Here is a 27,073-nt window from a genome sequence, read left to right on the forward strand (position 1 = left end):
GTGATACATAGATTAATAGAAATGGGTTAATTCAAGATGTAAGAGTTAGCTAGAAATATGCATGAGCTAATTGGCCAACCAGTGTTGTGATTAATATAGTTTTTATATACTTATTTTTGGTCTGGGCAGCCAGGAAGCAAGCAATCTCCGCCTACAGTCTTGTAGCTGGACTAAGGCGAAAGAGAGAGAGAAGACTCAAAATCAGTGATGAGAAGAGAGACATTACAATAGACACCAAAGCAGTATAAAAGCTCACTTCAGGCCTAGAAAGATGGCTCAGCAGTTGAGAATGCACCCTGCACTTGCAAAGGACATGGGTCAAGTTCTCAGTGCCTATAAAGAGTGACTCACAACTGCCTGTAACTCCAATTCTAGAGGCTAACACCTCTGCTCTCCACAGACACACATACATGCACACAATCAGAAGGAAAATAAATATCTTTTAAAGTTCATTGCAGATTATTATGAACACCTATACACCAATAATTGGATAATCTAGAAGAAATGGACAGGTTCCTAGACAATACAACCTTTCTTTGGGTAGGCAGAATTAACATAGTAAAACTGGCAATCTTACCAAAAGCAATCTACAGATTCAATGCAATGCCCATCAAAATCCCAGCAAAATTCTTCACAGACCTTGAAAGAATGATACTCAACTTCATATGGAAAAGCAAAAAACAAAAAAACAAAAAAACAGGATAGCCAAAACAATCCTGAACAATAAAAGAACTTCTGGAGGCATCACAATCCCAACTTCAAACTATACTACAGAGCTACAGTACTGAAAAGAGCCTGAGATTGGCATAAGAACAGACAGGAGGACCAATGGAACCGAATTGAAGGCCTGGATATCAATACACACATCTTCGAACACCTGATCTTTGATAAAGAAGCAAAAATATCAAATGGAAAAAATAATATTTAACAAGTGGTGCTGGCATAACTGGATATCAACATGTAGAAGAATGAAAATAGACCCATATCTATCACCATACACAAAACTCAAGTCCAAATGGATCAAAGACCTCAACATAAAGCCAGCCACACTGAACCTTATAGAAGAGAAAGTGGGAAGTACACTTGAACGCATTGGCACAGGAGACCATTTCCTAAATAGAACCGCAGCAGCACAGACACTGAGAGAAACAATTAATAAATGGGACCTCCTGAAACTGAAAAGCTTCTGTAAAGCAAAGGACATGGTCAATAAAACAAAATGACAGCCTACAGAATGGGAAAAGATCTTCACTAACCCCACATCACACAGAGGTCTGATCTCCAAAATATACAAAGAACTCAAGAAATTGGTCATTAAAAAAACAATCATTCAATAAAAAAAATGGAGTAGAGACCTAAACAGAAGAATCTAAAATGACTGAAAAACACTTAAGGAAATGCTCAACATCCTTAGTCATTAGAGAAATGCAAATCAAAACAACTCTGGGATTCCATTTTATACCTGTAAGAATGGCCAAGATCAAAAACACTGATGACAACTTATTCTGGAGAAGTTGTAGGGAAAAGGGAACATTTCTGCATTGCTGGTGGGAGTGCAAGCTGGTACAGCCCCTTTGGATGTCAGTGTGGTGATTTCTCAGAATATCAGGAAACAACCTTCCTCAAGACCCAGTAATACCACTTTTGGGTATATATCCAAAGGATGCTCAATTGTACCACAAGGACATGTGTGCAGCTATGTTCATAGGAGCATTGTTTGTCATAGCCAGAACCTGAAAACAACCTAAATGCCCCTCTACCGAAGAATGGATAAGGAAAATGTGGTACATTTACACAATGGAGTACTACACAGCACAAAAAAATGACATCTTGAATTTTGCAGGAAAATGGATGGAGCTAGAAAGCATTATTTTGAATGAGGTAACCCAGACACAGAAAGACAATTATCACATGTACTCACTCATAGGTGGGTTTTTAAACATAAAGCAAAGAAAACCAGCTTACAAACCACAATCCCAGAGAACTTAGACAACAATGAGGATACTAAGAGAGACTTACATAGATCTAATCTACATGGGAAGTAGAAAAAGACAAGATCTCCTGAGTAAATTGGAACATGGGGACCTTGAGGGAGGGCTGGAGGGGGGAGGGGAAATGCAGGGAGGGGAACAGAGAAAAATGTAGATAGAGCTCGATAAAAATCATTAAAAAAGAATAAGTAGGGACAATTGAATAGTGATATAGACTCTGACTAGTGAAACTCGAGTCTGATGTATACACTATTGTTTATTCCAGGCATATGAAGTATGTTTCTGCTATGATGTTAAGATGAGTACACTTTCCATGTATGTCCTCATTAAAGAATGTCCTTAATTTCCAAGCTGCACTTGGAGTCCCTAGCCAACATTTTTCTCCTTTTTTCCCTACACTTCCATAATCTTAGGCACAGATCTAAGCCCACGGACTTGATCTGTAAACTGACCTTCATCCACATCGTGCTGTTCCTCACGGGAGGGAATATTTGGCTTCGGGACATAGTTGAGTCACTGAATATTGAGAATGACTTCAAATGTAAGACAACTTTTTACATAAGCAGACTGATGAGAGGCCTCTCCATCTGTGTCACCTGCCTCCTGAGTGTGTTCCAGGCTGTCACTATCAGTCCCAGTACCTCTGTGTTGAATAAATTTAAATATAAACTAAAAAAAAAAAACTTTCCAAGTTAGAATCAGCATAAGAATTTTTTTTAAAAAAATAACAAGCACCATGACTGACTTGCTAGTAATAAGTCCTCCATTAAAACCACATGACCATATCTCAGTAGTTGCAGAAAATGTGTTGTATAAGATTCAACATCCTTTCATAATAAAATTACTAAATAAATTAAATTTAAAGGGCATGTGCTTTAGTGCAATATGGATCACTATGATAAGCATCACATTATTCTGAATTATTCTGAATGAGGAAAAGCTGCACTTCTTCTCTAAGATGGGAAAGAAAACATGGTTACTCTCACTTTTACCAGTTACAAAAACTAACTCAGATGAGAGTAACGATGTAAACGCAAGACATGAAACAAAGAGGGGCAAGTGGTTTAAGCACAGGAATTTTTTTTTTAACAAGAAAGATCCCAAAAGCCCATGACACAAAAGCAAAATTATACCAATGGGACTTATGAAATTAAAAAGCTTCTTGCTACAAATGAAACAAAGAAAGTTGGAAGAGACAGTATATAATAAAATGAAAAAAATATTTGCACACTAGACTTCTATAGGGGATGATTATCCAAAATACCTACTGAACTAAAAATACTTGCTAGCAAAAACAGACACACAGACAGACAACAAGTGACCCAGTTGAAGAGAGAAAATAGGTCCGGGAAGGAAGGAAGGAAGGAAGGAAGGAAGGAAGGAAGGAAGGAAGGAAGGAAGGAAGGAAGGAAGGTGATGGAGGAGAGTTATCTGTCTATGTTTCCTTCATTGGTTAATTAATAAAGAAAACTGCCTTGGCCCTTTAAGAACAGAAAATTAGGTAGGCGGAGTAGACAGAACAGAATTGTGGGAACAAGGAAGTAGAGTTAGGGAGACGCTTCAGGCATTCGCCATAGTGAGTCTCCATGCTGCTCCTCTCCGAGATGGACGCAGGTTAAGATCTCTCCTGGTAAGCCACACCTCGTGGTGCTACCCAGATTACTAAATATGGGTTAAAGGAAGATGTGAGAATTAACCAATAAGAGGCTGAAACTATGGGCCAGGCAGTGTTTAAAAGAATACAGTTTCCGTGTAATTATTTCGGGTGTAAAGCTAGCTGGCGGCCGGGTGGTGGGTGGCCGGACGCAGTCCCGCCGCTTCACACTACAGGAAGGAAGGAAGGAAGAGAAATAAGAAAGAAAGGAATAGAAAATACACCTAAATGAATAGTTATATATATAAAAAAGGCATATAGGACCAACAAGATGGCTCTTGCCACCAAGCCTGACGACCTGAATCTAGTCCTTGAGACCCACATGGTAAAAGGAGCAAGCTGTCGCCCACAAGCTGCCCTTTGATCTCTGCATGTTTGCCATGGTATGTTGTCCCCCCAATAAATAAATAAATAAATGCAGAAGATTTTTTTGAAAAAGACACTTGGCCAACAGCTAGATGAATGAGTGTTCAAAATTAGTAAGCATCATACTATTTCAACTACAATAAGATATTACCTCACTCCATTAAGAATGCTTTATTGGGGGCAGGAGAGATGGTTCAGCAGTTAAGAGAACTAGTTGTTCTTTCAGAGAATGTTTGTTCAATTCCCAGCACCCAGAATGGCAATTCATAGCCATCTGTAATTCCAGTTACAAGGTGCTGATGGGAGTGAAAATTAATACAGCCATTATAGAAGATAGAATGGCACTTCCTCAGAAAGTTAAAGCTAGAACTTCCCTCAGTCCTGTGTGTGTGTGTGTCATTTAAAAGAAAATGAAATCAGTATGTAGAGGAAATATCTGTACATGTATGTTTAATATAATACGATTCATTGTTTCTAAGAAATAGAAACAACCTAAGTATCTATCAACTAATGTATGGAGAAAGAAAATGTGGTACACGCACCATGAGAAACTAGGCATCCATACAAAGAGTGAAACCCTGTCATATGTGCCAACAGGGATAGAACACTGGAGATCATTTTGCTAAGTGACATAAATCGTGCACAGAAGGATAAGTACCACATGCTCTCACCTGTGAATCGCTGGGGCTCAGTGGCACACACCTGTAAATTTGGGAGGCCGAGGCAGGGGACTCACTAATGTAAGGACAGCCTTGGCTTCATAGTGAGACCTTTGTCTTAAAACAAGAGAAATTAAGGAAGTTGATCTTGGGAAAGTTGGTGTCAAATGGTGATTCTCAGAAGGTGGAAAGTGTAATGTGGGGAGGGGCTGGGGAGATGGCTCATTCTGCACTGTATCTGCTGTGCAAGCATTGGAGTCTGAGTTTAGATCCCAAGGAGAAAACCTGGTGGGGATAACAGCTTACCCGATTTGTATCCCCAGACGTGGGGCACAGGAGCAGAAAACAGGCTGATTCCCAGAACTCACTGGCCCAATACTCTAGTCAACCAAGGAAGACATCTAATGTTGATCCCTGACCTCCAGATGGGTAGTGCATACACATGAATGTGAACCTACAAGCATGCTTTCAAATATCTATACCTATATCACACACGCACAAACATACACACCACACATACATATACATGCACATCACTCACACATACACACACACATACACATGCACATGTCACACACACATGAACAGAGAAGGAGAGAGGAGAGATGGGAAGGAGTTGACTAGTGCTACTGCACAGCAGCCTGGCTATAGACCACAAGTCTAATATTTCAAAAAGCTATGACAACCACACCAGACCATGCTTGTTCTAGCCCACAGGAGGCTGAGGCAGGATAATTACGACAAATTCAGGGAAAACCTGTGCTTCATAACAAGGCCCTGTCTCAAACAGGACAAAAGAAGGAGAAAAAGTAAAAAAAAAAAAAAAAAAAAAAAAAAAAGCACTTTGACTATTTTTACCATAGAGAAATAAAACATATCAATACGTTTTTAACCTGGCTTAATCACTATGCAATATATACATGTATCAGAATGTCACATGGTACTCTATTAAGATGTATAATTTTTATGTTTTTATGGATCTGTTGGAAAAGTGACAGGGTTACTGAATGAGAATTTATTTATTATACTTAAGAAATTCCATCTTTTTTTCTAATTTTCCATCTCAGTAACTACCTGTCAGGAGAGGTCTGCCCTGCTTCTGGCTCCATGCATTCCAGCTCTGTGATTGTGGTTATGTAGTGTGGTACCCCACCACTGACTTTTGTGATGTTCATAGAAGCCATGCTGCATTTAATCCATCAGAAATGAGTTAACCCTTAGTTCGCACAACATACTGATAAAAGTGTACTTATTTCCAAAATGCAAGATTTATTCAGTATTTGAAGGTGATTCCTATGTGAGTGGATTATTGCAATCATTTCATTAATTGTCTGTGCTCCTACATCATGTGTGTGGCTATGTTATACTCTCCTGATAGCAGTGGTGACTATGTATGTGTGTGCGTGTGTGTGTGTGTGTGTGTGTGTGTGTGTGTGTGTGTGTGTAGGAAAACCCGTTATCTATGTTCTTATTTATTGTCTGTATCAACAAACTCAAAGGTAGGAGTTATTTTGCACATTCAATTGTGTAGTCTCAGTAGTTAGCAATGCACTGTATATACATGTAAACCCTAATAATTGTTGGATATGTAGAAAACTGGGTGATGAGTTAGAACCAAGTGGCTTGGTTCCCATAGAGAGCCAACTCTACTATATGTCTTACATGGCCACACATTAATTCTGTGGATCTTGAAGGCTTTTGATGATAGCTCTAACTGAATGTAGAAGAGAGATTTTATGAAAAATATATGGCATATTATCCGTGTATTCTGTGAAAGATCGAAATATATAGCTTTACCTATTCCTTTGACATATCAGTGGGTACTCAACCCTTAGCCAGAGCCAGCAACAAGAATATCCAGTTCTTGTGTTAAGCTTTCTTCCCTGTACTTCCTTCATCCCTCTAACCCCATGTGCTATTAGAGAACTTCCCTCAGTGTGTGCTGGAGATCTCCGATCAGGAGGTGCTGGAGTGGTACACTGCCAAGGACTTCATTGTGGGGAAGCCACTCACCATCCTCGGGAGGACCTTCTTCATTTATGACTGTGATCCGTTCACCCGACAGTACTACAGAGACAAGTTTGGGATGCCTGATTTACCACGCATTGATGTGAGCAAGCACGAGCCACCTCCTGTAAAACAGGTAAATGGAATAGAAGTCCCGAGTGTGATAAGAAAAAACGACGTAGAAAACTGAAGGAAAGAACACAATAAACACGGATGACTTCTATATGATAGAGGCTCAGAGAAGAAGAAATACGAAGAGCCCATCACCATATGAAAACACCCGCAGTCTAGTTGTAATCAAAGAAATAGAATGATAGTAATGAGGTTTTATGCTCTGCTCAATTTGAAAGGTCTTCAGTACCTGGTGTTTGTCTCTCTGAAAACACAATTTTCATATGCTGTTGTTAGGAAAGCCAAGTAGAATCACCTTTCTCAAGTGCCATTTGTTGCCATTTTAATTCTTTAGACTATTGTTTATCTTTAGTTTACAAAATATGCATTGAGGACTATAAAGGAATATGTTTTAGACAGGAGAGGTTGGCAAAATACATCTGTCCATACTAGTAGAAAACTGTAAGGCCTGTAAGATAACGTAAGTCTACGTATATTAGCATGGGAAATGTCCATCGCATATTTTAAGTGATAAGTGTCTACATTTCTGTGCATAGCCTCTGTGCATAAAGACTGAGAAACAGCTGTCAGACACAGCTGCCACGCCATTTGTGGTCTCCGGTTCTCCCTGTGGGAATGGGAAGGTCAAGCAAGGAGAGGACCAGGGAACTCGCTTCCGATAGCCCCTATGCGGCTCTAATTTTTATTCTTATAGCGAAGCTTGTATTGCTCTTTTAAAAAAGTTCTGATTTTTTTCTATTTTAAATCATGTGCAAATGCACCCAGCCTCTTAACTACATTAAAGTATCTATTTCAGTGGTATGAAACTAAAGCATGTTTTGTAGATCCAGATGGATTCCCCACTTGGAGTCAGTTAGTCTCCCGTATCATGAAGGTTTTCTTGTTTTTAATGGTAGCCGTTAAGCCTGGGATATTGCCCATACTCTATTACATAGCAATCTCTAGCTCTCTTAAGTTACATAGCAGAGCAATTATGGCATTGCAACCCCAGATCCTAAGAACGCTTACTTGTAGATTAGTTTGTAATGTCTCTCAGTTAACCATTATGGAACTGTTTCAGTATTGTCTAGTGTTCTGTCCCATTGCTTAACTTGGAAGGACTCCCTGGCACATTGCTTGCCAGTCAGGTGCAGTGGTAACTAACTCTCCCAGCTTTATTTAGAAATATCTTAATTTGCCCCACATTTCTTAAGGACAGCTTTGCTCTGTATGGAATTCTCCGTTGTGCTTTATTTCCTCTTACAATTTGGATATATTGGTCCCCACTGCCTTATGATCTCTAGAGTTACTAGGGAGAGATTGACTAGTAATCTTTCTGTATGTGGAAGTCAGGGGAGAACTTTTGGGAGTTGGCTCTCTCCTCTCACTGTGGATTTCAGGGTTCAAGTTCAGGTTGTGAGCTTCTGTGGCAAGTACTGCACCCCCCCCCCACCGCACAATGTGGGCTGCCCCCCTTGGAGCATTTTTAAGATAGTTGGTTTAAAGCCATAGTCAAGTATCCCCTCCCGGGGATCTTTCCCAGGGAGAATCTCTGCTTCTTAACTTTTTCCCTTCAATGTACCAATTTCCTACTTTTTAAATATGTCTTGTGACTTGTTGAGAATGGGATGTTTGTTAATTTACTTCCGAGACAAGGTCTGATTATGTAACCCAGGTTGGCCACGAATGTGCAGTCCTCAGGAGTTGCTTTGGAGTACGTGTTTCTGAGTTAACACTGAAGAAGACACGCACATTGACCTCCTGTGTGATGTTAGTACCAACAGCCTCACCTCTTTCTTCCTGTTTATCTTCAGGAGTTACCTCCTTACAATGGCTATGGACTGATCGAAGATTCTGCTCAGAATTGTTTTGCTCTCATTCCCAAAGCTCCCAGAAAAGATGTCATTAAAATGTTGGTGAATGATAACAAGGTGCTCCGCTTTCTGGCTGCATTGGTGAGGCCAATTTTTTTTTCATGGTTTATTTTTTTATATTTAAAAATTTCCATCTCCTCCCCTCCTCCTCCCCCTTCCCTCTCCTCCTCCTTCCCCTTCCCTCCCCTCCTCCTCCCCCTTCCCTCCCCTCCCCTCCACCCATACCTCCCCTCCCTCCCTCTCCAGGCCAAGGAGCCATCAGGGTTCCCTACTCTATGTTAAGACCAAGGTCCTCCCAAGTCCCCCCAGGTCCAGGAAGGTGATCGACCAAGCTGAGAAGGCTCCCACAGAGCCCCTCCATGCAGAAGAATCAGAGCCCAGCGCCATTGTCCTTTGCTTCTCAGTCAGCCCCCACTGTTGGCCACATTCAGAGAGATGGGTTTGGTCGCATGATCCATCAGTCCCATTCCAACTGGAGTTGGTGATCTCCCATTAATTCTGTCCCACTGTCTCCATGAGTGAACGCACCCCTCACGTTCCTGACTTTCTTTCTCATGTTCTCTCTCCTTCTGCTCCTCATCAGGACCTTGGGAGCTCAGTCCAGTGCTCCAATGTGGGGCTCAGTCATTTTCTTCATCTATCGCCAGGTGGAGGTTCCCTCATTGTCCTGACTTTCTCATGTTCTCTCTCCTTCTGCTCCTCATCAGGACCTTGGGAGCTCAGTCCGGTGCTCCAATGTGGGGCTCTGTCATTTTCTTCATCTATCGCCAGGTGGAGGTTCTATGGTGATATGCAAGAAATTCATCAGTATGGCTATAGGAACTGGCCTTTTCAGGCTCCCTCTCCTCAGCTGCCCAAGGAACTAACTGGGGACGTCTCCCTGGAAACCTGGGAACCCCTCTAGGGTCAAGTCTCTTGACAACCCTCAGGTGGCTCCCTAAATTAAGATATATGCTTCCCTGCTCCCATATCCACCCTTCCTGTATCCCAAGCATCCCATTCCTCCGAGCTCCCCCCATTCTCCCCTTCATGCTTTTCTCTCCCCATCTTCCCTTGGCCGCGTCTCGCCCAACCCTCAAGTTCCCAATTTTTGCCTGGCGATCGTGTCTACTTCCAATATCCAGGAGGATTACTATATCTTTTTTGTGGTGAGGCCAATTTTATACCTAAGATGTTTCTCCTCTATCTCGGCACGCTGGACAAGTGTTCATTTTGTCTGTAGTGTATAGAGTCACGGTGTGACAGTCACGTGTTCCCTACAGCAAACACTATATATGGTAGTCAGCCTTCAGAAATGTTAGGTAGTACTAAGTATAGTGCTTCTGAACCAAGACCCAGCTCAATTCCTGACCCCCCGCCATGAGCCATCCTAGATCCATAATCTCTCCTTTCTATACCTCAAAATTTTCATCCACTTTGCCTGTTAAGCAATTGTAGATTCTATACCATATTTTAAACATTTGTGCATTGATAGACCCTTCCAGAGTATATTTCTTGAAGAATAGAAATTATGTTTTATTGATTTTTAGTACTAGCTATGATATCTAAATGTATTATTTTATAGTAAGTATAAAAAGTTGAATTATACTAACTTAATAGAGGTTGCCTTTTGAAATTTCAAATTATTTTATGAGTGTTTTGCCTTCAGGTTTGTGCACTGTAGAGGACAAAAGGCCCTTGTGCGCACAGTTAAGCACTGGAGAAGCCAGGAAGCTTAAACGCAAAGGCATCCTTCAAAGGAGGAGATATTTAACCAGTTTTTCTCCTGGAATGCTGGAAATGGTCCTAATTTTCAACCTGGTGATCCCTTGCTGTCTGATGAGCCAGGCTCCACCTTTCCCCTAGAGTTATGTTTACCTACCTCAGACCCTTCACCCCAAACCCTGAGTGTTACTTTCACTCCATAAAACTCATCCTTATGAGAGATGTCATTTGTATTTTACAACAGCCAAGTGACTTCTGTTTTATCTTAGGGCCAGACCAAATCCCGTTGCCTACAGGCATTGTGTTTACTTCAGTCATTCTTCCTAGTTTCCTGATAACAATTAAGTCAATCCTGTGAGGACAGAAAATCTTAAGGCATCTTTACATTGAAGTTCTTTACAAAGTACATAACTATGGCTTTGTCTATGAGATGGGTTCTGTTGACTTAGAAACAATTCAAGATAAGGGTCTAGCGGATCTCTGTGAGAGCCTGGTCTACAAGTGCTAGCTCCAGGACAGGCTCCAAAAACTACAGAGAAACCCTGTCTCAAAAAACCAAAAATAAAGCCGGGCGGTGTTGGTGCTCGCCTTTAATCCCAGCACTCGGGAGGCAGAGGCTGGCGGATCTCTGTGAGTTCGAGGCCAACCTGGGCTACAAGAGCTAGTTCCAGGACAGTCTCCAAAAGCTACAGAAGAAACCCTGTCTCGAAAAACCAAAAAAAATAAATAAATAAAATAAAATAAATCCATTGCATTTTAAAATAAATCTCTTAAGTACTGGAAAGTAAAGGGAATTTTCTTAATCTTATAAAATATATCTACAATCCTACTGTAAACAGAGTAACGAAGAGTTGAGACTCCCCCTTCAGGGAGAGCACGGGAGGTGTGACTGCCACACCCATTATGTTCAACCTTGTTCTGGAGCTTCTAGCTAGAACAGCCTGAGGGAGAAGGAAAGGGAAATAACCTCAGGGTAGCTAATACTGTAGGCGTGAATGGGCTCTAAGTGCCTTAGGGGTAGAAAAGGCACCCACTGCACCCCACTGAGTCCGGTAGTGGCAGAAGACCTGTCCCATACTTCCTCCACCCTAAGTATTGGCCACTGTGGTGGTATGAACAAGATGTGACCAATAAGTCATGAACATTTGACTACTTGGTTTTCAAGTTTTTGGCACTGTTAGGAGGTGTGGCTTTGCTGGGAGAGGTGTGTCACAGCCGGGGATGGGGTGGAGCCTTGAGGTTCAGAAACAGTGCACCACGCCGTTCCCAGTTAGTTCTCTCTGCCGGCTGATAGTGTTTAGACACGTGATCCGTCAGCAGCTGCTCCAACATCATGGACTCTAATGCCCCACAACCATGTGCCCAAAACAAACCTTGTTCGTGGCGTTTCCCCTCCCCCCCCCAGCAATAGAAACACAATGCAATCACTCTGTGGGAGGGACATACCTTTGCATGTACAGGTAGTTTACTGGAATGTCAGACAATTCTTGGACTCTCCAGCAGGGACCTCACAGCAGATAGTAACCCTGGATGTTGATCTAGCCCCTGAGCGGAGGCTCAAGGCTACAAAGCAGGTTTATTCTCATTTGGTGAGATTCTGCAAGGTTGGCGCTCTTTTTCCAGTACACTTTCCTGCCTCAGTTCAGCCTCTAGTCACCTGCTCTTCTCGGTTGCCAACATCTGGGCCTCCTGCGCTCCGCTGCTGCTCAATGGAGCCATCTCTAGCCACCCTACCCCCCATGGCAAGCTGACTCTATACTTGTGTATGTGGCCTGTTCTCGGGCTCCCAGATAACAACTCAGTGTTAAAACAACAGTTTGAAAAAACAGTTCTCAAAATTGTGCCCAGCCGCCTGTCCTCTGAGCTGGGGACTCTTTTGTACTGTTGTTGAGCCTTGTCAAGTCTGTAGACTTGCTGCGTTGCCTGGCTTACCTTTCAGATGAGACTTCCCCTCTGCTGGGAGCCACATGCTGGGGAGCCTCTTGCCTGAGGAGCCATGTGGCTGGGGGCCATGTGGTTGGGGGGCCATGCGGCTGGGGGGCCATGTTCCTGGGAGCCATGTGACTGAAGGACCGTGCTCAGCCTGGTGTCTTTCCTGTGCTTTGCCCTGTGGTTCTCTTCTGCATTCCAGTCCTCCTCTTGTGACTTGAAGCTCTTCTACTCTTTCTTGCTTTGAATTCTCAAGTCAACATATGAAAGCCAGAGGTTCTTATATAGAAACCCAGAGTTTTCTTCTGGGCCTACATTCCCACCAGGCAGCAATCAACCAGAGCTAAATTGGGGTGGCCTCCTTTCCCAAAATGAAGCCTGTTTGTCCCAGCCCAAACCCTCAATATATGGCATGTTTATATGAATTCAGCTTGGTTTCATTTTGGGTTTCCTGGAAAGACTATGAGCCTTGACATTCTCTTTTTCCATCTCTCTAGGAATCCCCTATCCCGGAAGACAAAGACCGGCGCTTTATCTTCTCTTATTTTCTTGCCACCGATATGATCAGTATCTTTGAGCCTCCTGTTCGAAATTCTGGTATCATTGGGGGTAAATTCCTGGGCAGAACTAAAGTTGTTAAACCGTTCTCTACGGCTGACAACCCTATCTACTATGGACCAAGTGACCTCTTCATCGGTGCCGTGATTGAAGGTAAGCCTAAACATGGCTTAGAGTTTCCTGATGGCTTGAAAAATGGTCTTGCTGTGATTTAATGCATTCTTAAGCCTTATAAGAATCAACTGGGCTGTGTTCTGACTCAGATGATGCTAATTTGAAGGTATTCATGCTTCCATTTCTTAATCTCCTTGCTTATCAGTGAAATTCTAAATTGATTGCATTCGTTGATACTATGTTATTGTTTATATTGGCTCCATTTGTTAGATGCTAACATGAGGAACCCAAGAAAATCACTGAATATTAATGTATACAGCTTTTCAAAATTCACCAGTCTGGCCAGGCAGTGTTAGCACCTACCTTTAATCCCAGCACTTGGGAGGCAGAAGGCAGGTGGATCTCTGTGAGTTCAAGGCCAGCCTGGTCTACATAGTGAGGTCCGGGACAGCCAGGACTTTGTAGAGAGACCTTGTCTCAAAAGCAAGCAAACAAACAGAACAACAACAACAAGAAAACAAATGGATTCACCTGTCGGCCACAAATGATTCCCGTTGGATTTATTGCTAGAAGGTTAACAGTGTTTGCTCCTGACTGCATGAGAGAAGCAAAGCTGAACTAAGTGTAACGCTACTCTCTCCTCAGTGTTCGGCCATCGGTTCGTCATCCTCGATACAGATGAGTACGTTTTAAAATACATGGAGAGCAACGCTTCCCAGTATTCCCCAGAAGCCCTCGCCTCCATCAAGAACCGTGTCCAGAAGCAGGATGTGCAGGAGGCTCCGGCACCAGAATCAGAAAAGTATGTGGGACTGCCTACGGTCGGGATTTGGCATGTGCAAGCTATTTAGAAAGCAATTCCATTCTGTGTGTGTTGTATGTGGTATATGTGCATAGGTACATAGGTACACAGGGCTGTTCATGCATGTCCAGAGGCCAGAGGAGAACATTGAATACCTGTTCCATCGTACTACACCTTACTTCTTTGAGGCAGAGCCTCTCGCTAAGTCTGGGTCTAGGCTGGTGGCCAGCAACCCAATGATCCCCTTGTCTCTGCTCCCCATGGCACTGGGGTTGAGGGTGCAGCCACCACCAGGATTTTTTGTTTTGTTTTTACACAAAGGCTGGGACCTGAGCTGCTCTTACTGGATGCTCACACAGCAAGCATTCTGAGCCACCAAGCCATCACTGCAGGCCGCCAGAAAGGAATTCTTGTCGAAATCAATGCATAATGATAGTCTAGAATTTTAGCTTTCCTTTACCAGGCTGGAGCTGTCAGGCAGATGTAGATGGTTTCTTGGCTCGACATGATAACTACCACCTTAGAAGTTTTCCCATTTTATACCTGTAGCAACTAATGGTTGAATGGATGCCTGTCATACCCGTTTCAGACGTTATCACCAGGCCACTGGCCTGTTCAGTAAGCAAAACTGATAAGAAGTTGCTGTCTTTCTGGACTGACCCAAGCAGGAATGAAGAGAGAGAGTAATACAAGTAGATCGTACAGTACAGTCAGTGATAAATACCAGACAAAATAAAGGACATAGAGGTAACAAGCATTTCTGGAGGCTGGCAGTGGTGGGCACTTGCTTGGCAGATGAGAACCACCTCAGAGGGCAACACTGTAGACCTGTTTCAGTTCCTTTTCTGTTGCTGTGGTAAAATACTGTGACTAAGGCAGCTTATAGAAGGAAGAGTTTATTTACCTTCTGACTCCAGAGGGTGAGAGTCCATTGTGGCGGTAGGAGAGGCATAGCAGGAAGTAGCAGGCACCATAGCAGGAGCAGGAGGTGCCAAAGAGAAGAACAGGAAGTGAGACTGGACTAGAAACAATGTCTCCCCCAGTGAAGTACCTCCTTCAGCAGGGTTCCTCCTCACAAAGGTTCCATAGCTTCCCCATGCAGTGCCACCAACTGGGGACCAAGTGACCAGATATATGAGCCTTTCGGGGACTGTATTTTTCAGGGTTATTTAGAGGGACAGAACTGACAGAATGAATATAGATATATGAATATAACTCATATGTATATGTAGTGAGGAGGCAAGGAGGTCTGCTTTTCGTCCTGCCTGGCTCCCGCATAGCTAGCTTTACACTGGAAATAACAACACACAAATTGTATTCATTTAAACACTGCTTGGCCTATTAGCTCTAGCCTCTTACTGGCTCTCACATCTTGCTTAAGCCATTTCTAATAATCTGTGTAGCACCACAAGGTGGTGGCTTACGGGGAAAGATTCAGCATGTCTGACCTGGTGACTGGCTTCATGGTGACTGTCTCACTGCCTTCTTCCTCCCAGTATTCTGTTCTGTCTTCCCCCACCTACCTATGTTCTGATCTATCAGGCCAAGCAGTTTTCTTTATTAATTAACCAATGAAAGCAACAGATAGATAGAAGACCCACCTATATCATGTGTATATGAGAGAGGTAGAGGAGACAGAGTGAGACAGGAGAAAGAAAGAGAGAGAGAGAGAGAGAGAGAGAGAGAGAGAGAGAGAGAGAGAGAGAGAGAGAGAGAGAGAGAGAGAGAGAGAGGATAGATTAGAGTGGGTTACAGGCTGTGGTCCAGCTAGTCCAACAGTGACTGTTTAGCAGCAGAGGATCCACAAATCCAATAGTTGTTCAGTACACAAGGCTGGGTGTCTCAGCTAATCTTCAGTATACACCAGAACCCCGAAGAACTAGGGCTATTCTTTAGTGCCAGTAAAGGAATGGACTTGCCATCAAGACCAAGGTCAAGGCGGCAAAGAGAACCAGGTTTCTTCTTCCGTGTCCTTTATATAGGATGCAAGCAGAAGGTGCAGGCCAGATTAAAGGTGAATTTTCCCACCTCAGGAGACTTAATTAGAAACCCCTCACAGTTGTTTCTAGATGTAGTCAAGCTGACAACCAAGAAGAGCCATCCCAGGGGCGTTTGTCATCAAAACCACAACAGGACCATAAAGGCTTTTAGTCTGTCTGTAGTTAGCATGTTAGAAGTCCTATCTGACAATGTAAAAATACTTCATTTTAGAATACACTAACAGAGGTAACTTTTATTTAGACAGGCTTACATGTATGCCTAGCTAGCCTGGGAACTGATACATAGCTGAGGCTGGCCTGGAGTTATGATCCCCCTGCCTCTACCTCTCACACATTGGGATCACAGGCACGTGCATGTGCCACCAATCCTGGCTTTATACCGTGTTGGGGATCGAATTTAGGGCCTCACACAGGCTAGTCAAGACACTATGAACTGAGCCAGGAAAAGAAAACAGTTTCTGTGGAAAATAACAATGTTTTCTGTCTCCCAAACAAAAATAGCTGTTGGGAAGAACTGCACTTTACTTTTTTGAGAATACCTTTAATGTCTGTTTTTTTTTTTAAGAGGAGACAGCTGAATTTTTATGTTTTTAAATTCAGTCCAGGAAAAACATCATTTATTGCATAATATTTGGGGAAATTCTTGACTGCTTGTGGGGAGAAAGGAGCGAAAGGACAAACAGTCACAGTGTTGTTATTTTCACCTTGTAGAAGACCCTGACAAGGGCCTTGGGGGACCCCAGGAGTCTAGGCATTATTCCCGGAAACTTTGATCTTGGTGACAAGAAGTCAGAACCTAAGGGAACAGGCACAGATAAACAGGAAAAATGTGGTTGGCAAGCCTTTCTAATTGTTTGTGTTAGTGTGGTGTACAGTAGGAACTGGAATTTGTGAAATGTTTTACTTCATTGAATACATAGGCTATATCTTAAACATAAGGGAAATGAACACCAAATTAAATACATTTTACTTACTACTGCAACAGAAAAAATATGACCAGTTATAATCTTTATTCATCATCAATTGAAAAATGTATATCTTAGCCTAGCAGTGGGGCACAACTTTAATCCTAGCACTTGGGAGGCAGAAGCAGGCAGGTCTCTGTGAGTTCGAGGCCAGCATAGCCTACAAGAACGAGTTCCAGAACAGCCAGGGCTGTTACACAGAGAAACCCCGTCTTGAATAACAAAACAAAAATTAAAAAAAGGAAACAAATGTATCTTAATTCTAGGGATGTTAAATGTGTGTGTGTGTGTGTGTGTGTGTGTGTGTGTGTGTGTGTGTGTAAGTGGTCTTTGTGTCAGTGTGGCCCTAGGAGAGCTCTGCTCATGGGTTAACCAGAACTGTCTGCTGATGGAAAGAATTTCTAGGCGAGTGGGTAAAGTTAAGATGTTTATGAAAAGAGAGATTTTTATAGAATTTGAAGCAAAGGCATAGAGGAGGGACAGAAAGAGGGAGGAAGGAGAAAAGAGAGAGAGTTCCAGGAGGAGGTGGGGGAGGGAGGATGGGGAAGGAAAGAGAAAGGGAGGAAGAAGGTTGGAAAGGAGAAGTGGAGAGGGAGAAGAGAGGAGGGGGAGTGGGGAGAAGGGTGTTAGAGGAGATGTTGGAAAAAAAGGACTTATATACATACCCTAGGGAGGGAAAGTCATATTTAAGTGTATTAATAATAGTGCATGCATATTGGTGGCTACTGAGAACACATTGCTCAGAGGATCTGAAAGATTAACTGGAAATATTTTGGTATAATTATTTTCTCTAAAGAACTCTCCTTGCCAGTCTTTAGTCCCAGGCCTGTGGTCTGGCTGCTCCGGGCTTCAAGCATGCCTGACGGATGTGGTGGAGCCATGTCTCGAAAACAAAGTAGAATGAGCCTGAGGATGTAGCTCGGAGGGAGAACATTCGCCTAGCGTGTGTGAGGGCTCGTGTTTAATCTCCAGTATCACAAAAGTTCATAGATAATAAACAGACCGCATCTTAATTAACAGAGGTTATCAACTGGTTTATGAAATGAATGATAAATGTTTAAAGAAAAGAAAGAGTTCCGACTAAGCCACAGGCCCAGAGAGGTCAAAGGGATTCTTACTGCATCACAGTAACACGGAGCCAAGGCCCACGTCTTGCTTATAAACCTGTTCATTATCTTGCTCATGAGATTTTTCTCAAGAATGGGATTTTAAGTCCTTCACAGGTGACTTGATACGATTCAGTGAGAAGCTTAATCCAGATACCCGAGGATGAGGGTTGTGGCCCTCTCCCTTCTCCCTTTAACGTCCCTCTCTCCGCCCTGGTTCGTGAGAACTGCAGAAACAGTGTGGCTGTCTAGGAAAGTGGGAGGCTGCATGGTGCGCTCTAAGGGCCCACTTGGTATTCATCGCCATTATGTTCAATTCAACTCTTTCTCAAAAGGGTCCCTTCTATTCTCCCGTGCTGCGCAAATACCACTGGGCCCTGGGAGCTACTTGTTTAAGCACGCTACCAGCAAAATCTTATTTTATATTAAGCAGTGAGGGATTGATGTCATTTTCAAGCATTTCCTTTCTTAGAGAACAGCTGGAGGAAGGAAGTACAGAAACACGGAAAGCAGCAGCCCTCTCAATCCAAATCCCACTTTCCCCCCTTACTTTTATTGTTATAGAGGTCTCTAAGAAAGGAAATGCTTGAAAATGACATAAATCCTGGGGTGTCTTCAGACCCTTCCAGCTTTGGCCCTTTATGTATCCCAATCTATAATAAACCCTATAATAGGAAATGCACATCCTTCATCCAACTAATGATTTTAAGATGTTCCCAGGGACCAGCATATTTTCTTTTGTTTTGTTCCAGACAGGGATTTTCTGTGTAGCCTGGGATGTCCTGGAACTCACTCTGTAGACCATTCTGGCCTTGAACTCAGAGATCCACCTGCCTCTGCCCCTGGAGTGCTAGGGTTAAAAGCATGAGCCACCACCATCTGGCTTAAGTCTGCATCTTTTTATGGCAGGTAACAATTACAATAGGATGGATTTTGGAGCAGCTGGCCATTTTTTCCCCTAGGGCAGAAAATTAGCATAGCACACAGGAAATTAACTGAATACTGATTTCAGCTTGAAGTTCTTAGGGAGTCTAGGATCTCCTTTGTGATTTAAAAAATAATTATTTTATGTGTATGAATATTTTGCCTGCATATGTCTGCATGCCTGGTACCCACAGAGCCTAGAATAAGGCACGGGAACCCCTAAAATCAGAGTCATAGATGGTTGTGAGCCATTATCCGGGGGCTGAGAACTGAATCTGGGGCCTCCGAAATAACAGCCAGAGTCTTAACCACTGAACCATCTCTCCAGACCTTTCTTTGTGAAAGAATTTGTGAACTCAAATTCAAGGATAAAAGTCATGTATGTGCCTCATAAGCTCATTTTGAACACAAAGTCTGTCTCTATAGCCAGTATGAATACACATCTATAGAGAGTCAGGTAGTCTCTTTTACTCTCCCATCACCTTCAAGCCCCCACTCTTTAATGATCGCGTCGCAATTCCAATATGAAATCAAGGAGCGGGGAGATGGCTCTCCACAATTGAGAGCACAGGCTGTTCTTTCAGAGAGCCCGGGTTCAGTTCAGTTCAGTTCCCAGCACACACAGGATGGCTCACAATTATCCTTCACTCCAGTTCCAGTGGAGCTGATGCTGCCTTCTGACCTCCACGGGTACCAGACTTCACGCACGTGGTACACATACATTCACACAGGCAAAATACTCATATGCATTAAATATGTAAGCCTTAAAAAAAAAGCCAAATGTGAGATAAAGCAACAGAGTGGGCCCTTCCCCAGTTCCCTCGTCTCTACTTCAGAATGTCCATGCTTTCATCCCTTTTCACCTTTTCTAAATGCGAGGCTTCAGTTGTGCATCTGTGACCATTTCCTCCCTGCCTGCTTGGGAATCCGGACACTTTGCATGAATTGCTTTTCTGAAGATCATCGATGGTTTTCAAACAAAGTAGTCTCGCTTACTCAGTAGTTGAGCTGATATTTGAGCTTGCCCCTGCATCAGACCTTACATTAATACTAGCTTAAGCAAATATGGGAGACAATAGGAGGCTGTGAGCTGGAGCAGAGGCTGGCAGGCTTTTTGTCTGCAGAGGCTCGGATACTGGGCGATTCAGTCACAGCATCTCTTGGAAATCCCCAGCCCCACCCTTCCAGCATGAAAGCAGCCACAGACAAAGGAAAATGAATAGGAGTGGGTGTGTTCCAATAGATCTTCCCAAATAAAGAGTAGTCTTCAGCTGGATTTGGCCCGTTCCATAGTTTCCTGACCCCTCCCTTCCCAGTTAGCTAGTTTGGTGTACAAACAGTATTAATTACTTTTTACTACCTTCCTTTGGAGGCTGGGGAGTTAGAGTCTGGTATCCCCTCTGATACCATCAGGTATGTCTTTCTATTTAGGTAGTCCAGGTTGCTGTTTCTCAAGATCTTGGGTTTGTCCTTGTGCTTGATCCTCTAAACTCACTAGACCTTACAAGTGTGAGTCGCTCTCTGTCCTAGACATTCTGAATTGATGCCTGTGTACTTTTCCGTTTGTTTACGGTGTCTTTTGAAACGCTGGTTACAACTGAAAAGCCATTTGTCACTTCCTCGCCAGCATCCCTGCTCTTCCTCTCCGTTTCTCTTGTTCTCTTCTATGCCTGAGATACGGAGCTGTGGTGACATGGGAAGCAGCAGCTTCGTGCCCTGTAGAGGAGGCTATCCACACGGGTTAGCTCCACCCTTTTCTCCTCACTGGAACCTTAAATTTTCAAGCATATCCAAAAGCTATTGTGTCCTTTAGTTTGACCCTAAAATACCTCTGGCTTCTGATCTCTCTTTTTCAATATCACCACCTCCTCTTGATTTAAAGCAAGCTGCTAATGAGAGTTGCTTTTGAACGCACTTGGTACCTACAACAGTGACAGCAGAAACAATCTCCCATTGGCTTAGCCCAGAATGGGTTTATGTTTTTCAGGTACTACATTAGCTAGAGGCAGACAGTTGTTCTCAGCTGGAGACAGGAGTTCAAAGCCAACCTGAACTTATGAAAGCCCGTGTCAAAAAAACAAATGAAAACAAAATCAAAACAGCCAATCAAGCAAACAAAAACTATAATTCATTAATTAAAATTTAAAAAGACTTTCTCAGAATCCTGTACCTACTACCTACCAAGTTCTTCTTCTTTTTTTTTTTTCATTTTATTGTCTGGGCTATATCACTCCAAACAAATACTAGAAAAATAAAATATTGAGAAGAGCTCTGGCTCTTCTGGCATCTGAAATCCAAGTCAAAAACAACAACAAAAAAAGAAAGAAAGAAAAAGAAAACCCAAGCCCCTCCCCCAACAGTTCATGACTTTTTGAAGCAATTTAAATTCTTGTATGAAAAAATATAAATAACAGGCAAATCCAGTTGTAAGAGGAGGCACTTGATTAACAACAAAATAAGCTGGTTTTAGGAAAATAATCATTTCAAAATGTTTAAAGGATATGCTGATGTTCAGAAAAACTTAAGAAATTAATTTTGAAATAGAAATGAGACAAAATATTTTAAAGTGTCATATAAAGCCATCTATGAACAAAAAGGACAAAAGCAGGCAGAGAAGCAGCCAGCCTTAGGGAACACCTGGACCCACATAGGTATCCAGATGGGGCTTTGGCGTGAAGCTAAGCTCCACTACCCATTGCCATCTACCCGCATCCCTTCCACGCTGCATGGGTGTTTTCTCTGCTGCCTCAAGAGGAGTGTGGTTTCTGGGTCCTTCAGAGAGGACAGAGGTATGAATTTCCCTCAAATGCTTTGATAATTTTATATATTAAGATAGTGGCCGGCAGAAGAATTTATGTCCCGAGAGCCTGTGGAATATGGAGGCATAGGTACTTCCTGTCATTAAGATGGCCCCCTGCCTATTCACGTACATTTTAATATATGTGAACTAGATAATCATATTCTGCTTCTATAATAGATGATTCATGGGACTCTTTCTCTACTAGGGAGTTTTATGACATTTTAATTGCTTTTGCCTTGCTATAAAAGTAATATCTGCAATGTAAGGGAGTAACCCGGGGTGGTAGTGCATGCTCACAATCCAGCGCGTAGAAGCTTCGCCAGCAGGACTGGGAGTTAAGAGCCAGCACGGGCTCCATGGTGAGCCTGTGTCTCAAGAGCAACGAGGAAAACAAGGCAGAGGGAGCAAAACTTAGGTTGTAAAAGGTGAAGGAAGCAAAACTAGTTGAAAAACCCTAAGCAACCCAAAGCAACTATTTCTAGTATTTGGTTGTTTAACAGACATATAAAATATAATACGCTTTGGGTTCTATTTACTGGCTTTGAGGTCTATCATGAACATTTCAGATATTTTAGAACATTTTATTATGAAGCATCAATAGTTAAATGCTTTAAGAAAAACATTACAGTCACATTTCTATCTATGTACTTCTACCCTCTGTTGACTAGGACTCTCTCTCTCTCTCTCTCTCTCTCTCTCTCTCTCTCTCTCTCTCCCTTCTTTCCTTTCTTCCTTCCAACAGGTTTTCTCTGTGTAACAGTCCTAACTCTACCCTGGAACTCACTCTGTAGACCAGGCTGGCCTCAAACTCAGAAATCTGCCTGCCTCTGCCTCCCGAGAGCTGGGATTAAAGGTGTGTGTGGCCACCACTGTCCTTCTAGACTCGTAAGAGTTACAGTTCTGAGCTGCTGAACTGAATTCAGGTCTTCCCCCAAAACAGGACGCAGTTTTAACTGCTAAGTCATTTCTCCAGCCCTGTTTTTAAATTTATTTTAAAATATATATTCATTAGTATGTTTTGCTTGTGTGAATATATGTGCATCACATGGGTGCTTGGTACCCAAAGAGGCCAGGAATAGGCTTTGGATCCCCTGGAACTGGAGTTACAGATGGTTGTGAGCCACCATGTGGGCATTGGAAACAGAACCCAAGTCTTCTGCAAGAACAAGTGCTTTAGTTGCTGAGCCCACCCTTGCGCTCTGCGTCTCTTCACTTTAAAAGCAGTTTCCTTAAACAAAAAAATTTCAAATATATCTTTTTATACTTCTGTAGGTTTTAGACAAAAGTTAGCACTCTATACACACTTAGGTTCCTCAAATCTCTCGCTAACAACACATTTTCTTTCTACAGCATTGTCAGTGACTGCATCTTTACTGTATTGCTTGATAAAGTGCAAATTATGTAGCTCATTTCCTACTTTTGGACTGTTTGGCTGATCAGAACAGTCTTTCCATACAGTCCGTGGTTCTTTCTCAGGATATATTGTTTGAAATTCACTGCTAGGAGCTGGTTTTGGTGCCTCACACCTTTAATCCCAGCACTCAGAAGGCAGAGGCAGGTAATCCCAGTGAATTAGAGACAATTCTTGTCTACACAGTTTAGGCCAGCTAGATATTCACAGTAACACTATGCCTCAAAAAAAAGTCTTTGCTAGATTTTTGTTTCTTCTTTCCAAAAAGACCCTGAGAGATCACACTACGTTCCCCTGCCTCAGAGCCCACAACGGCGGCTGCAGGCTACAGTGGAACCTAGGGCTGTGGAGATGGCTCAGCACGCAACCAACTGGAATCCTGAAACCATCTCCCTCTGGCTCTGAGGGACCAGATGCCTTCTTCTGGATGTGTGCACAACCACACACAAACGAATGGTTAAGAAACAGAATGAACCAGGAGCTAAGTCATGTTGTTTTACCCAGTGAGGTTCTGAATATTATCCAAAAGAAGAGCAGAGAAGGCCTGGGGGAGTCAGGGTTTCACAGTCATGGAGGGAGGGACTCAGTGAGAGGGAATTAGGATATGAATGAACCTTGTTAGGAATGGGACGGAACACAAGTTCTGATCTTGCCTCTTGGGGTATCAGGATTATGTCATAGCACATCTTCAATTCTGTTTTCTCATCACTGAGAAACATATGCTTACAGGAGGTGGGGGTAACTTCTGAAATGTATTTTATTCTGAAAGGACTTAGGAATGTGAGGGAGTCTTCGCTGGCACCAGCATTCCTTAGTTTTAGAACCAGCTTTGTACAAATTAAGGAAGTACAAATTGAGCTTCTACTTACTGTCCTGTTGGGAAGGGACAGACATTCCTCTTCCTAACACTCTGCTGCTGATCTCTCCATGGTTTCGGCAATGCAAAGCCTACACTCCTGCCGATCCCCTAGAGCAGTCTCTAAGCTCCCTTTGATGGCCTTTTATAACTCACTGAGAATTGAAGGGAGGGCGAGAGATTCCTGTTTGCATAATGACATGCAGAACTTCTAAGCACTCAGGCACTTGGGTTTGGATGAGGCAATGTTAGTCTGCAATGGTAGAGGCCAATGAGATTCCCACAAATAGCAAATAGGGAATGACAGTATATGAGACCGGGCACTTTGTGGTGGAGTGATTGAACTGATGGCAAGAAGCGATGCCGTTCAAACACTGTCCTAGATCAGCGCTTACGATGTGGGGGTCAGCCACTAGCAGCAGCCAATCAGCTCTGTGTCAAAACTGGTTTTTGTTTTGCTTTTTTAAAAATGCTTTGCTGATTTCACCAATTAATAGCTTTGGTCACTGAGGTACAATTGGTCAAGAATGAATATACATATATATATATATATGTATATATATATATAATATGTATTATATATATATGGTCATCTCCTTTTCTTTACAGCCAACAAGCTACGGAGGAACCCAAGGCACAGGACCTGGAGACCCTGATAGACACAATCCAGATGCACCTGAAAGACCATTCCTGCCAAGATAACCTCCGCGAAACGTTTCAAATCTATGATAAGGAGGATTCTGGATACGTAGACAAAGAGACGTTCTTTAAAGTCTGTGACACTCTTAACGTCCCAGTCGATGACTCTTTGATTAAAGAGGTCAGTATGAACTGTGGCTTGGGCTGACTGCCGAGACTAAGTGCTGGTCATTCCTCCCTAAGGAGTTACAAGAATCAGATCTCCCATCCTGTCCTGAGAACGGGGATGGGATTTCCCATGTGGCAGCATCAACTGCCTTTTCAAATTGTTGCTGCAGGGTGTATCGTCAGATGGGCTGGAAACCCACAGCAGAGAAGATGCTAGACTAGCATGTTAGGGTTAGAGGGTAGTATAGGTGATCCTGAGGCACCAGCTGCCAAGAAGGGACCCGAAGATAAGTTAATGAACAGATATTGCAGGCTGTGAGACCCCTCCAAGCCAACCCATTAGTAGGACTGTCATGGAAGCTGGTATGACCACTGCCTGAGGCAGCAGTGTCTGTAAGATAACATGGCTCGCTACAGATGGGGGAAGGGATGGAAGTGTTCCTCCTAGAATGTTCATGGTTGTTAAATAAGGGTGTCATTTTATTCTTTACAAATCCCACTAGCCAGAACTCCCTTGGAAGTTAGAACAAAATCCACTCCCCCCACCACCAAGACTCTAGCTTAATATTAAGACATGCTCATTGACTAAGAACATGGGGGCTTTATTGACCTTCTTGAAGGTTTTCAAGCAAGAGAAATATTTGGAAATTAAGATTCATTTAGGAAATCGTTTTGTTGAAGTAACTAGGTTAAGATGGAGGGTTTTGTTTGGTCTCTTTAAATGTTTGGTCTCTTGACAGAATGTTGTCAAGGCGTACGAAAGGTCAGATAGGAGGGTACCTGTTCATGTGGACCAAATACCCAGTTAGCTCTGGAAGTCTTTGATTGACAGCATGGCTAATTCACTTTTTAATTTTCAAGTCATTCGTACTGGGAGACATGGGAGCAGACATGAGAGAGGCACTGTAGCCGTTGGGAAGCGGGGCAAGGAGGGCAGATCTGCTTGCCCCATGGACACCTGCAGCATCACTGTTGAGTCCCGGGGACAGTTAAAGCAGTGCTCTAACTAGATTCTTCTACTAGGCTGCAATAGCAGGAGGCTGCTGTTTAAAAGTGTTTAGTTGGGAAGGGGAAAAAGATTTATATTTGAATATATCAATAAAAGCATTTTGAAGCTGGGTCTGCTGGAGGATCATGAGTTCAAGGTCAATGCAGGCTACAAAGTGAGGTACTGACACAGAAGATAAAAAAGGAAAGTGCTGTGACACCAACACCCTTATAAATATGGATATTTCTGCTGTGGTTTCACTATGTATACTATGGGGCTTAATGCCTGACCTACCTTCCAGGATCACAGGATTACTTCACAGTCAGCTGAGGATATAAAGGCTGAACTTTGTTTGGGTTGGCAAAAACTGGGGCTCTTGATGCGTAAGTGCGCTCCGCAGTTAAGCTGAAGGAAGCCCCGCCTCACCTACCCTCTTTGTTCCCTTGCAGTTAATCAGGATGTGCACCCACGAAGAAGGCAAGATTAACTACTATAACTTTGTTCGAGCTTTCTCCAACTGACCTGAATGAGAGAATGCAATGTAAATCTTTGACACTGAGTTGACGTCAAGAAACCTACTTTGTATTTACCGTACAAGTATTCACGTCACTCATTTTTGGCTCTTCTATTTCACTATTGCTGAAGTCTAAAGTAAATTGATTTTCAAAGAATGGAAGACCGGTGCCTTATTTGGAGTGGCAGAGATACTATGGTAGTTTTAGCTTATGGGTGTCCAGGGGGTTCTAGGATTCGCCAAACAGTATCCTGAATATGTCTGTACCGGTGCTTGGGATGAGGCTAACATCTGAATTGGTAGACGAGTAAGCAGACCCCTAGCAGTAATTTGAAAACCTGAATAGAAACACAAACTGACCCACCTCTGAGTAAGAGAATCTTCCTGCCTGGCTGTCTTTAAACTGCCACACAGCCTTCTCTGGCCCTCAGATGCAAACCTGCCGTGTACCGAGTGTGCAGGCCAACAGACTGGAGCCGGACCCTGAGCTAGGTTCAGCTTGCAGACTCAGCCCCCACAAGCACACACACTACCTCATAACACACCATGGCACACACAATTAGTTTTCTGATTCTTTGGGAAGCTTAATACAGACATAGAAGGTTGAAGAACAGAAGGGATGGTAGACTTCTCTGGAAACATCTGGAACGTCGAAAATAACGTTCACAGCAGCACTGTTGCTGCTAGCCAAGGGCCTCTCTACCCACCCATCTGCTCCCCTCAGTATCGTAGGGAAATATACTACATGCTCTTCAGAGTGTAATCCTAAGCCCATTAATAGAATAAAAACTGGGGGCCTGAGGTCCGGCTCAGGGGGAGAATACTTTCGTAGTACGTAAACAAAGTTTACCAAAAATGGGATAGAGAATAGTGCAGTTTACATAGTAGATTTCATAAAATCTGTGTATTTACTGGGATATAATGTAAATATCT

General features: G+C 42.9%; 1 protein-coding gene across 1 annotated transcript in view; it reads left to right on the forward strand.

Moving 5' to 3' along the window:
- Efhc1 (EF-hand domain containing 1) overlaps positions 1–26,241 on the forward strand; it is a 39,448-nt gene extending 13,207 nt beyond the window's left edge. Inside the window, exons 6-11 of the mRNA XM_038343204.1 lie at positions 6,593–6,813; positions 8,603–8,743; positions 12,793–13,006; positions 13,613–13,769; positions 24,441–24,651; positions 26,076–26,241. Of these exons, the coding sequence (XP_038199132.1) occupies positions 6,593–6,813; positions 8,603–8,743; positions 12,793–13,006; positions 13,613–13,769; positions 24,441–24,651; positions 26,076–26,147 (1,016 nt within the window). The 3' untranslated portion in view covers positions 26,148–26,241. The remainder of the gene's footprint in view (positions 1–6,592; positions 6,814–8,602; positions 8,744–12,792; positions 13,007–13,612; positions 13,770–24,440; positions 24,652–26,075) is intronic.
- The last annotated feature ends 832 nt before the right edge of the window (positions 26,242–27,073 follow it).

Source organism: Arvicola amphibius, chromosome 9 (genome assembly GCF_903992535.2).
Source record: "Arvicola amphibius chromosome 9, mArvAmp1.2, whole genome shotgun sequence".
Lineage (NCBI taxonomy): Eukaryota > Metazoa > Chordata > Mammalia > Rodentia > Cricetidae > Arvicola > Arvicola amphibius.